We start from the raw sequence: 12,712 nt of genomic DNA on the forward strand, positions 1-12,712 counted from the left end.
GCCGCGGGAATGTATCTTCGTAGAGTCAGAAATGTGTGACGTGCAAGATTCGGTAGGTCTATGTACTTGGTTGGTCCGTAACTAGGCCTAAAGATGAAATGCAGCGCTGTATGACGATGGAATAGATAATAATCATTTCGCTAAAGGACCAAGTTTTAAATCGATATTTATGAAGTCGAGATGATATAGACAGGTTCACCCAATAGAGTTTCAGGGCGAACTTCCTCAGGCTATGCCGCGTGCCTGCCGCCACCTTAGGTCTCTTGCATGAGGAGCCTGTCATCAATGAAGGTCGTTTGCAATCTCTGTCGCCAATTTCAAATGGCCGTAGTATTGTATCCAATTCCAAGTCCGACTGGGCAATTGGGCATATTAGCCTGCCAGGCAGCACTCTCCTTTGCATACTTAGGCAAGTAGGAGTTGGTCGTGAATGTCTAGTAATACGTTAGTCTTCGGTTCTCCTTCCAAGGATCAATCACGCCACGAAATTGAACTTACGCTTGGGAGGTAGTAGGAAACATCAGCAGAAGTGTAGTTGGCTCCCAAAGATTGCAAAACAGTCACGACCGAACCAGCAATGTAGTCCAGAAAGATCAGGTCGATCTTGGTATCATCTGAAATCGAGCCGTCGGCAGGGAAGCTGCCGTTGGCCTGGAAGAAGTTGGGATAGTCGTAGACCGGAATCTCGCTGTGGACGGTGTCGTCGCCGTCGGTGCCGAAATCATCGGATGTGGTGTAACCCGGAGTAATGTCCTGGCGACGAACGATACGGCCTCCAGCATAAGATCGCTTCGCAAAGTGGTCGTTGGTGACTGGTGGGTCAATGCAGCTGTCCACAGAAGACAGAGCAGGGTTTATTTTGCTGAAGCCAAATGAATCCTTGGTCAAGGAACGCCTCCTCTTTGAAGGGAAGGCTCCGGACTCCAAATTGCTAAGAATTTGGCTGGCATACGACCAGGGAACGTCGGGGATGTACTCGAAGGCGTCGGTGAAGGGAGATACGATGAATGAGGAGTCGTAGTCAAAGGGGCCCTGGGCGAGGTCGAATCGGATATGGCCAGTGTTGGCGATGACGATTCTCGGAGTGGCCTTCCTCTCTTCGGTGACGATCGTGGCTGCAAGAGCAGTGGTTGTCAAGTTGAACATGGATCCTTCAGACATGAAAGGCGCACAATCGATGCACCAAGTCTGGGGAGCGCAGCCGTAAAGAGTCGTCAGGTTGAGGTTCTTGCGCTCGGATGTGATTTCCTTGGTTATGCTGACGCCCTTGGACGTATTGAAGGCCTTGACCTGGCTGCCGACGGCGTGGTATTCGAACGTCAGAGTGTTCCTGGGAAAGCTGTTAGTAATTTGCAGGCTTCAGTCCTGTTTTGATCATACCAGTCCAGGTAGCGACGGAAGTAGGTCATGGTGGAGTTGCCAGTCGCAGAGGCAGGGCTGCTAGAGGACGTTGTCGTGGCCACAGCAACCGCCTTCTGGGCAGGATGAGGGACGCCCTTGGGATACACCGCGCCCTTATAGTTGTCGGACTTGATCCCGGACATGGAAAGGAAACCCAGAGTCTCGCAGTACCTTCCGGACTCGAGAGCAGTCGACTTGTCATCGTAGACGGCGAAGTCACGGATGTGGGTGTGGCCACCGAAGAACTGGACCGGCGTGTCTGGCTTGATGGCTCGGATCGCGTCGAAGACGGTCTTCAGCGTGCTGCTGCTCTGAGTAGGTCGGACAGGGTTGTGGCCGATGACCAGGTAAAGATCAACAGGCTCGCTGTAATCGACAGCGCTCAGGAACCAGGGCTGCTTGACCATGGCTGCGGCCTTAGTAACGACTGAAGCATTCGAGTTTCCGGTGAAGTCGAAGAGAACGCCAAACGCCATGATTCTGAGACCTAGAAAAGTCATTAGATTCCGATGAAACAGCGATTTGCATCTCGTGAGAGCAACTTACCCTTCGGCGTGGTGAAGTAACGGTACTGCTTGCCAATGTACTCAAGCGCGCCCGTGCTGGGGTTGCGGATTTGGACATTGCTAGTGACGTATCTGTCACCATAGACCTTGGCGAACTGACTGAAGGTCTCGTATGCGATGCTGGAAATGTACAGCTCGTGGTTACCAATAGCCAGCACATCGTAGTCGATGTTCTCGAAAATGGGGTTCGAAATTTGGCCATTCACACCGGTGCCGTTCGCGTAGGTGGAAACACCTGTGGCGTCGCTGAGGCCTGCACCATCGTGCAAATCCTAATATTGTCAACATCATTGCGCTGAATGTGAAATCGCTTCTACATACTCCAGTGTCGACCACCAACAGATCAACGTCGAGGTCCTCGGCCTTCTGGCGCATATGCTTGACGAAGCTCACGAAGTCACCCCAATCGGCTCCATAGTTCTGCTCACGGATGTGGCCTTCCAGCCTGCATAATTCAGTCAGTGGGAGATCATGGAGTTTGTCGATGAAGGACGAACCAGCCGTGAGTATCTAGACCACCAACATCAGCATGTATGTTCTCAATCACGCATCATTGAATGCGACGTACCAGTCGTATGGAGAAAGTTCAATTGACCCCATGACAGAGGGCCGCGAGGAGCGACTGCAGCAGCCTGGGCATCAGGTTGCGCCCTGCGAACATGTCTGGTCAACACCACATCCCTCTCAGGATGTTCGCAGCTATCGCAAGCCAAGACCGGGGTGGTGATGGCAAAGCCCAGCGACGCCAAGATGGTATTCGTAAAACGCATCTTGAGAACTCTAAAACGACCGATCCAATGAAAGAACGAGTCAGTCCGCGCAAAAGAACGAGAGGAAAACCGACGGCCACCTGGAGATGCAAGCGTTTCCCGACGGGCGGGTGTTGCATGCAGCCAAGCTTTTAAGAGGATGCAGCTCCCGCGCAAACAAGCTTTTCTTGGCCTCCGCCGCCCGCCGGTATCTTTGCACGCATCATTCCGCGCTGACGCGGCGAGCCGATAAACGCTCATCCATGTGGCGGCCGAAGTCGCATTGGCTATCATCCAGAGAATGAGATTGCCCGGGCACGTGGGGGGGATCAGCATTCATGAATCGATGCTACTGAGCTTCCTATTGCTGTCTAGCGCAGCCAATATCCGCCGTCAGCGACCCGCACCGTATCTCGTGTATCTGCCGTTATTGCCGGTGGCCACTGAGCGATTGTGGACAAACCACGGGAAACTGCGAATGTGATGTCTGGGAAGACGCAATTACTTTAATAATCCGATATGTCTAACTCTTTGTCAGACATTGACGCCAAGTTCTAAGAGCTCTTTCGCGGACTCTCTTTCGAATTGGTGGACACAAGCTGCGGGGATGGTCGCCTCTCACATCCCGGAGGGTGAGATTCGCGACTTCGCGGAAATTGTCAAGATCCACTTATTGCTCCTCGCTGCTTATTCTGCCATCCTCGTCGATTTTAAGTGAGTTATCAGGATCCATAGACGATGTTGCGCTGTTTAAACGGCTCATTCGCATTCAATTGCTTTCGACAATCCCTCTGGGAGTCATAGGGATTTACAATTGGAAAGGTCTCGGGCTTGACCAGAGATGCCCAGGGAAGACTTGAACCATGAGCTCAGGCATATCAGTGATCTGGATTGCCTAGAAAGACATCTTTTCTCAGGATGTCACATAACTCGCGCGAGTTCAACGAAAAAGCCGCTCAAGCCACATGTATGACAGGAATCTAATGGGGGGAAACTAACCGAAATCAGAAATTTATCTTCCAGGTAGTTGCGCATAGAAAAGGCTTCGTAGCTCTAATGCGGCATCGCATTACATCATCGACTCAATGATAGCAAAGACCAATGTCGTGGGTTCTCCTGGGCCGGAGTTAACTGTGACTTGTAGAGACTTAGAGGGCGTTTCATGGAGACTGTGGTCGATTGTAATAAATGAGTTTTGATTGTGAATAGAGATGACAGAATATGACGAGTCTGTGATTTCAAGATAGTGTTGTCGTACCGCTGCCAGACAATCTGTAACAAGAATTCACCAGCAGCAACTGCGTCCGAATAATGGTGAACTTTGCAGAAGCAGCTGTACTCTGCATGCGCCTCTGTGGCACAGTTCAGGCAGAAACGGCCAGATTCTCGATTCTCGTACAACTTAAGGCAGAGTCTCCAGGCAACAACGGCTTTTGACAAGGATCAGAGCTGATGACGGCTCCAACGGAGCGTACTGTTGATTGGTACCGGAATTATCGGGTAAGATCCGATTCGTCCCAACTCTAAGATCGCACATATCTCAACATCGTGAACATGCAACATGCAGGCGACAGGAAAAGCAGATTACTGCGGTTTGCCTTCCATATTTGGCGTTCTGACTCAAGACGATTTTGAGGGAAGCAATGATTTCGACTGGTGTGGTTGCTTGACAGTATTGGGATCAGAATCGAAATGTCTCCCTGGCTTTCAGCATATTTAACATAATCCCAAGTACCATTTTCCCAGAAACCCATTTCACCAATAACACTACCTAGTACACAAAGTTGCAACGAAACATCTCTTTACACCATGAATCACGAAGATTTCCAGGACCGCCTAAAGTTCGTCAGGAACACGGTGGTCGGGTTCGGTCTAGAGGTACGGACAACCACTTGCTTTTGCTTTAAGAGCTCAGTTCATTGATACAAAACACAGCCCACCGAAATCACGCCTGTGGAATATCAGGAGGATGCTCCGTTTCCCTACAACAACTTCATCTACAAAATTGTTCTCGCCAAACCAGCCACGCAGGATGTATTTCTCAGCGCCAGCCCGTATACTACGTCTCTACCGCAGGGAGGCGTCTCAACAATTGTCATGCGGCTAGCCAACTCCAAGGCCACGGACATCATCCAAGACAATCGCGTCGAAAACGAAGTCGCAGCGATGTATCTTGCTCGACAGGGTCTTCACTCATTCAAGCCCGAAGTTGCCGGACTCATCCCGGCCGTCTATGCCTGGAAGGCAGCTCAAGACGCAGAAAACGGTTACAGTTGGACCATGATGGAATTCAAGAAAGGTGTGCCGCTCGACACCAAGTTCAAGGATCTATCAGATGACGAGAGGAACATCGTCCTTGGACAGATTGCGGACGTCTTCACTGGCATCCAACGAGCGCGATTGCCTGATAGCATAACCTCGCATGGTGGGTTGACCATCAACGAGTCTGGAAAGATTGTAGGTGGCAAGATGACCATCCTCGAAGGAGCTCCATGGAACTCGTACACCGAGTTTTGGAGGTGCAAGCTGGAGTCTAGTCTGCGCGATGCCGATAGGAGCTCGAATCTACAAGGTTGGAAGCCGAACGGCGTTCGCGAACGCATCGACCAGTTCATATCCTCCGGGCTTGGTCGATACCTTGCTAGCGCTGGAGTCGACGAGACCCAACGTGTGCTCATTCATGGCGATCTCAGTAAGTCAAAGGCAAATTTTAGGCTTCCAGAATGGGACTGTTTGTTAACTCAAGCCCTAGCCACCAATAATGTGCAATTTGACCCCGAAACAAGAAGAATCACAGGAGTCCTTGACTTTGACTGGGCCTACGTCTCACACCCAGCCCACGAGTTTTTCACCTCTTTTGGAGACATTGGAGGCAGCACCAACGCCGGCACCGCACGGGACCCAGACTTGAGCGACGGCAAAATTGCCCAAGCAATGCTGAGAGGCGACTTTGGCATTTCCAATCTGCCAGAAGGGGCAGTTGGGCAACTTGCGAGAGCGAAAGCTTGGGATGATGCGCTGGCTGAAAGAGGAGCACTGAGACCAAGCGAGATCCCCGGCATGGCCGCGATCGAACAGCTTAGAAAGTTGGAGAGCCTGCTTGCTCCATTCGCCCTACACCACCCATTCATGCTGAAAAAGAAGACGGCGGAGCAGGTCACGGAGATGCGGGCTGCTGGTGAGAAGGAATTGGTTGAGTGCCTAGAGCGTTTCGGGTACTGAAATAATGGAAGGCGTTTAAGAGACGATTGTTTTGTATCTACCAGTGTCTCAAGAATACAAGATCGAACGACTGACAAGTGACATGAATCTGGCAACGGCGACGGGCTTGTGTTCTATCAACCGGAACCCTGGTCAAATTTGTCTCCACTTGAGGTCCACGAGGGCTAAACCCACACGACATATTCCACATTTCCGTCGGAAGTGTTCACACCAGCTCACTAAAGCTGGAACATCTCAATTGGTCTATTAGTCTAGTTGGTTAGGACGTCGGATTCTGATGATATCAGAACTTTCCGTAAGCCCAGGTTCGAATCCTGGATGGACCTTTTTTTTGCTTTTTGAGCTTTTCTAGTGCATTTATGATGATGTCTTTAGTAAAGCGGGTCCCTTGAAAGGCTGCTTATATGGTTTTTGTAGACGGATAAGGCAGAGAAGTCGCCTCCCTCGTGTTTTATCTCTTTGGAGTAGCTGATGGGGCAGATGTGTATTTGTCAGTGTTCTCTGCTTCACTGAGGACGAGACAACTCGGCTTTGTGGTCATCATCAAACTAAGTATTAAGCATATAAGGGAAAGTCATCAGCCGAGGATGCTCCAGCTCAGATCGAAAGAACCTGCGACAGAGGCAAGTCTCGACTGCTCGCGCCAACAAACACGGTGTACTCGCCCTCCTGGAGAGTCCATTTCTGAGCCACGACATCCCACACACTCAGATCCCGCCTTGTCAACTCGAACTGCAGGTCCGCACCCTGTCCACTCTCAAGGGCCACCTTTTCAAAGCCACGAAGCTGTTTCGGCGGACTGTTCGGAATGGCAACATACAGCTGCGCGACTTCCTCGCCCGCGCGGGACCCTGTGTTGTTCAGCGTGGCGTGCACCGTTGCGACGGTAGACCACAAGGCACCCGAGTTCGCCGCAAAGCCTGCCTGAGTATCCTGCTTCTTGACTGAGATCGACGAGTATTCAAAGCTAGTGTAACTCAGCCCATACCCAAACTCGTATCTTGGAGTGACGTTCTTAGCATCGAAGTCGCGGTAGTCAACGTAAACGCCCTCCGTGAAGTCGCACTGCGGACTGGTCGTGTTCGTCTCGCCACGCCCGCAGGGCTTGTAGACAGAGTAGTCGCTCTCATTTTTGGCGAGGGTGTAGGGGAGCTTTCCGGAAAAGGAGGTCTCGCCGTAGAGGAGCTGCACGAGCGCTTCGCCGCTGTCTTGGCCGGGAAGATGGGCGATGACGGTGGCGGTGACGTTGGGGTGCTCGATCCACTGGTCGACGAGACGGATGCCGGCGGCGTGGATGATTACGATGGTGTTGGAGCATTTGGAGGCTACGCTGAGGACAAGACCGTCGCTGAAGTCGTCGTGGAGGCCGTCGCGGTCCCAACCTTCCGTTGCCATGGCGTTGATGAAGACGAGGCAGACGTCGCTTGCTGCGTTGACGTCGGGGTTAGAGGATGTTAGGTCCCAGTTCACCCAGCTACCGTCTTTGGCCGCTCTGTGCTGGATGGAGCTGAGGGGCTACAATGGGTCAGCCAAATGTGGAAATGGGTAATGGGCTTTTACTTACGTCGAGGATATAAGACGGCGCGTTGGCGGCAGCGCGGCCTCCACTGACGATGGTCCCCCCCTTGGCTGCCTGGTCGAAATGTCTTTCGGTGCCCAGCACGGCCTGGCCCATCTCAGGGGAAGAGTAGTAACCGAGCTCGAAGAGCTTGTCAGTGTTCTTCGTGTCGGGTACCGTGGCGTCGTAGCCAAAGACCGAAATCATGTTCGGTGGCGTGGCGAAGGGGAGGGCACTGTTCTCGTTCTTCACGAGGACGTGTCCGGCGATGGCACTCTCGAGAATGTTTGACCTCGAGTCTGGGTCACGAGCGTCGACTTGCTCATGAGGCTCTGTGAGGTTCTTCATGCCGATCCCGGGAGTGGGGAAGTCTGTGTCTTGGCCAACAAGGTACCAAGCCGCAAGGATTCTAGAAGAGGTTAATGACGCCTAGTGTTGCTTATATGGGGATGAATTACCTTGTAGCCATATCCGTCACTCGAGACTCAGCGATAGTACCATTGTTGACAGCATCAGTCAAGTTCTGTCCAAAACTTCCTCCGAGAGGCATGACCATGTCTAGGCCAGAATTGGCACTCTGGAGGTTGTGTTGTGCATTCCAATCGAGGAGTACGAACCCATCGAACTCGAGCTCGTCCTTGAGGACACCGTTCATAAGTTTGCTGTTTTCGCAGCCATAGGTGTTGTTGATTCTGTTGTAGGAGCACATGATAGATGCAGCACCGGCCTTGACGCCGTCGACAAAAGGCCAGAGGTAGAACTCATGGAGGGTCTTGTCGTCGATGTTGGACGATGCGGCTTCGACGCCAAAGTATGGCCTTCTGTAGGTTTCTTGTTCGTTTCCAATGAAATGCTACCGTATAGGTCAGTGGATAATGCTCATCCAACTCGGAGCAAAGAACCTTACCTTCAGATTGGCAATGACACCGGCATCTTGGTGGCCAATGATGGTCTCAGCGTTGAGCTGTCCCGACAAGTACGGATCAACCGAGAAACCCTCTATCCACGAGTTTAGCATACGGAACTTGCAGTGTATGTGAGCATCCCTTACCCCAGTTTCTGCCACCAAGAGGTGATCTTCCGAGAGGACCTGCATTAGGTCCAAGGAGAACATTTACTAAGGAAGGGCGTCAGTCGAGTTCTCCAGTTGGAGGTTCTCAAGCTCATTAGACTCACCTCCTTTCGTCTTGAACTCCTTGCCCATCCAATACCCACGGTGATATGTCAAGTTCTTGTCCCAAGTGGCTCCGATGTGCAAAGCCGAAGGATACGAAGTGACCAGATCGGTTGCTCTCACGCCGTTGCCTGCATCGTGAAGGCACATCCCAGGCCACCCCAGCCGCGGGATTGACCCGGTATTGCCAGCACAAACATTGTCGCTCGCAAAGCCACGCGTAACATTGACCTTTTCCTCCAAGGTCAATTGGTCCACGAATTTACGCGCGCTGGCGTATGCATCTTTCCAAAGTCCTGATCCCTTTCCAGATGCTATTTCGCAATTACGTCAGTTGTTGATTTGTTGACGCGCACAGGGTTGTTGGACGGGCAACGAGACTTACGCGACGGGTAAACCTCTGGCGACTGCGCGACGGCTGCGACGGCTGTGGAAAGCGCGAGAAGCTGCGCAAGAGCAGCCAAGCTTCTTGTTGACCACATTCCGAACGGGTTGACTCTCGAAAAGTCGGGTGGTGAGACAAGGCGTCGGCCACGATGGCTGTGAGTACCTATGTATCTATGTATGGTCACTATGGTCACTGAAGCCCCGTTTAATATGTTATGTAACAACACGGACTTATATAAATCCCCGAAGAGTAGCCGGCTCACCGCTGGTGCGACGATCGAATCGGTGCGTTTCTCGGCCGAGCCAAGGATTCTTTTTTCCAGAACATCAAGACTTGCAAACTTTACTTCAGGAATCTCATCCTACGTTGCGCAGTTACGATGATTGATAGGTTTGAACTGCGGAGTTCCTCCGCAGGGCCTCCACATCGTGAGGAGAAATGGGCAGGATGAGGGGACGGGGAGCGCTTCCGGGAATACTGCCAGGAACATGACGTCTACCAGCAGGCACTTTGCGGGGGTACCGGCTGACCGGAGTGGGGGAATGGTAGCAATTTCGTCGTCCGGGGATGACCGGATCATTTTCAACACCAACCGGAAGCGAAGTTTGTGAGCGTGTGACTACCTACACCTTCATGGGGAATCACGGCATCCGGCCGGTGTGAGATTCGGCGAATCTTTTTGTGTCTAAGCACGCATCGTGTTGTGGATATGAATTACTGGCTGGAATCTCATCCGGGAGGTATCCACCGCTAGCATCGGACCGCTCTGCGGGTTCTTACTTCACTGTGCTCGGATGAGTTCAAGGTCCCGAGCAAATCACACATTGGGCAGCTAGTGCTAAATCAAGTTTCTCCCGGAACAAATTCCAATCTACCCATCCCACGGAGGCCTCTGTGTTGGAAGACCTCTGCTGTTGGATAGCAGATCGCGAAATTCATTCATTGGTATCTTGGGAAATGGAAGCTGTTTGCTATCACGTTAATCGTTCAAACAACAAATTGTAGAACTCATGAAATGTGATCGGTGATGTAATGACAGGGATTTTGCCCAGGATTATGCAAAGAATGTCCTCATTGGTCTCATCAAGTGCTGTCTAGCCATGCTCCAGTCTGCGTTTTCATCAATGTCTCCGGGAAATCTTCGCGTTTAGGTCTGGCTTTTCCCAAAGCATGAACACCTTCTGTCTCTCAATCCAACCTTGGCTATCCGATTGGAGTTCGAGATCGAAGTTCCAAACCAAATAAGCAAGAATCATGCGCATCTCCGCCCACGCAAGACTGTCGACATGGTTAACTAAGCTGGTCACTGAATGTGTTCAGGCGACTTTGCGGGATCGGAGCTTACTTCTTCCCCAGGCAATCCCTAGGTCCCACGCTGAATGGTCTCATGGCATTCCTATCATCCTGTCGGAACTCAACTGGGGCATCTTTCAACCACCTTTCTGGGATGAACTCGAGAGGGCGATGAAAGTTCTCCGACGACCGGTTGGCCGCCCAAAGGTTCACGGTCAAGCTAGTCTTTGGGGGCAGCAAATCACCCATCACATATCCTCCGGTCTCTGGAGTCACCCGGAAGAGGTTGTCAGGCGCAGGCGGATAAAGTTGTAGTCCCTCGTGAAGAACGGCGTTGAGGTATTCGTGTTGCTGGAGCCTGACCAGGGTGAGGTCAGACTCGCTGGGAAAGTCGGTACGAACAAGAGCCGTCAACTTTTCCAGAATAGCTCGATTTTGGCATAGGAGATAGACCGTGCCAGACAGCATAGTGGCCGCTGAGGTGCGATTAGGAGTCGAGCGCTGTGGCGACCAAATAGAGTGACGGTGCTGTGAACTTACTAGTCTCGCTGCCCGCAACGATGAACGTGATTGCCGCTGCTTCAATCTCTGGTTCCGTCATGCTAGGAAACCCGCGTGTTAGCAAAGTCGGCTGTAACTATGATGAACTAACTCATGGTAGTGAAGTACCGTTTTTCGCCCGTCTGACGAAGTATGTACGACATGAAGTCCGGCCGCTCGGTACCGAGCCCCATTCGCCTTTTCGCAGCGTTGGCACCAAAAGCGACCGCGGCGCGTTGATGCTTGAGCATGTTTGCGGGAACGCATGCCATCGCAATAAGCATGAAGATAGGAGGCAACCTGGTCAGCTCTCGTATAAAGGTGAAGGCTTTGAGAGTCAAAAAGACCGTCTCTAGCCAGGGATGAAGCCGGTTTTTACTAAGACCTTCGAAGCTCTCGGCGAATGTTAGCTCACCAATGATGTCGGTTGTGAGAAGGTTGAGCCAACGGGTAATGTTGACAGTCTCCCCGCCTGGCTGGCTAATACTCTCATGTAATCGATATATGAACATGGTAGTATACTGCTTTAGAAAGCCCTCCTGTAAAGAAAGGGCTTTCTCAGAAAAGGCATGCGCTTGAATTCGTCGCAGTCGGCGATGGTCAGCATCCTTTGCTGTGGACTAGTGGGGAGAGTCAGCTCTCGTATTCGAGTCGACAGCAAGGCAGGTATCACGAACGATGGTGTCAGCCTCCCCAGGGGGTGTGATGTAAAAGCTTGGATCCTTAGGGAAGTTTCCTCTTCCATTTTGTCGTCTGAGACCGTATATGTCTCCACTAGAGCGTTAGCGCTCAACTGCGGAACGGTATCAGAAGGATTATTCCGACTCACCGTCCCATGCTTTGCTGCTGGTGAAAGACAGGGTATTGGGGGTTATTCGAATAGCATGACCGTAGAGCTCGTGAAGACGCGCCGTGTTTCGCGTGGCTGTTCCTCTGAAGATCTGAATCGTGTATGGAAGGCGGCTTGCCGCTTGCCACCGCGGTCCCGGATATTTGCTGAGTGGATGAAACCAGATGTTGTAGACGGCATGAAGAGAGAACCATAAGATCAACTAGAAGACGTTGCGGAACCGTTGAGAAAGCGTACATATTGGATGGAGGAGCGGAAAAGAAGACTTACGACTGCCAGGATACCCATTCCGGCTGACACATACTGCAGCGACAGTGCCAGTGCCTTCATGAGGATATCGTTAGAGGACATTCCTACAAGTTAGGGAAGAATACAGGTTTAGGACGAATATCAAATTGTCGATGAGATGAATGGGAAGGGAGAACTTGGAGAGATCCATCTTTAAAACTACTTAGATAGATGGCTGCTGGCGAAGACATTCGACGGTGATGTACAGACTCCGCGAGTCTGGTCAATCGTATTGACGTATGGCAATACGAGCGTATCCGCGGCAATGCACAATGACACTACGTCACTTTATTAGTCGCGATGAGGACTACGACCTCGTAGACAATCATGTGATGCCACCCCGATCTTGTACTCGCACCGATGCCGAGCTTGATTTACATTGTAAAACGGAAGACGCAGATTTCGTTGTATCGCACGCGGATGTCAACATATACTTTGTTTACTGACGTGAGACTGCTTAGGTACTCCAAATAGGAAAGCATTTGATTCGATTTCTCTTCCATTCAAGCTGAGGGAACATGATAGCACGAGTGAGATGAGTGCAAAGGTGTACGAGAACAATTGTAAACATGTGTTGGATGTAATAATTGGACAAAATACGACAGTGACATAGTGAAACTTTTGGATGCTACCTGGTGCCAGGTGTCTGTAGTCCCCACGCATTGCTCCCTTCCACCTCGACC

General features: G+C 51.5%; 4 protein-coding genes across 4 annotated transcripts; 1 reads left to right on the forward strand and 3 right to left on the reverse strand.

Annotated features, from left to right (window-relative positions):
* Positions 1-317: 317 nt before the first annotated feature.
* Positions 318-2,737, reverse strand: GCG54_00008209 (Secreted protein; the record flags this gene model as incomplete). Its single annotated transcript, XM_045408180.1, has 7 exons — positions 318-434; positions 499-1,330; positions 1,381-1,888; positions 1,948-2,239; positions 2,289-2,412; positions 2,465-2,477; positions 2,536-2,737. The coding sequence occupies 7 exons, from the start codon at positions 2,735-2,737 to the stop codon at positions 318-320; spliced, it is 2,088 nt and encodes a 695-aa protein (XP_045257914.1).
* A 1,788-nt stretch (positions 2,738-4,525) lies between these two features.
* GCG54_00008210 (uncharacterized protein) lies at positions 4,526-5,938 on the forward strand (the record flags this gene model as incomplete). The annotated part of the gene is made up of 3 exons (XM_045408181.1): positions 4,526-4,594; positions 4,652-5,408; positions 5,469-5,938. 3 exons carry the CDS (start codon positions 4,526-4,528, stop codon positions 5,936-5,938), a joined length of 1,296 nt encoding a protein of 431 aa, XP_045257915.1.
* A 597-nt stretch (positions 5,939-6,535) lies between these two features.
* On the reverse strand, positions 6,536-9,152 carry GCG54_00008211 (Beta-glucosidase cel3A; the record flags this gene model as incomplete). Its single annotated transcript, XM_045408182.1, has 7 exons — positions 6,536-7,453; positions 7,503-7,905; positions 7,955-8,349; positions 8,404-8,495; positions 8,548-8,613; positions 8,673-8,984; positions 9,056-9,152. The coding sequence occupies 7 exons, from the start codon at positions 9,150-9,152 to the stop codon at positions 6,536-6,538; spliced, it is 2,283 nt and encodes a 760-aa protein (XP_045257916.1).
* Positions 9,153-10,179: 1,027 nt separating this feature from the next.
* GCG54_00008212 (Cytochrome P450 monooxygenase aclL) lies at positions 10,180-11,980 on the reverse strand (the record flags this gene model as incomplete). The annotated part of the gene is made up of 6 exons (XM_045408183.1): positions 10,180-10,336; positions 10,404-10,827; positions 10,892-10,953; positions 11,021-11,511; positions 11,569-11,665; positions 11,721-11,980. 6 exons carry the CDS (start codon positions 11,978-11,980, stop codon positions 10,180-10,182), a joined length of 1,491 nt encoding a protein of 496 aa, XP_045257917.1.
* Between the last annotated feature and the right edge of the window lie 732 nt (positions 11,981-12,712).

This window comes from Colletotrichum gloeosporioides (assembly GCF_011800055.1).
Source record: "Colletotrichum gloeosporioides strain Lc1 chromosome Unknown consensus_91, whole genome shotgun sequence".
NCBI classification, from domain to species: Eukaryota; Fungi; Ascomycota; class Sordariomycetes; order Glomerellales; family Glomerellaceae; genus Colletotrichum; species Colletotrichum gloeosporioides.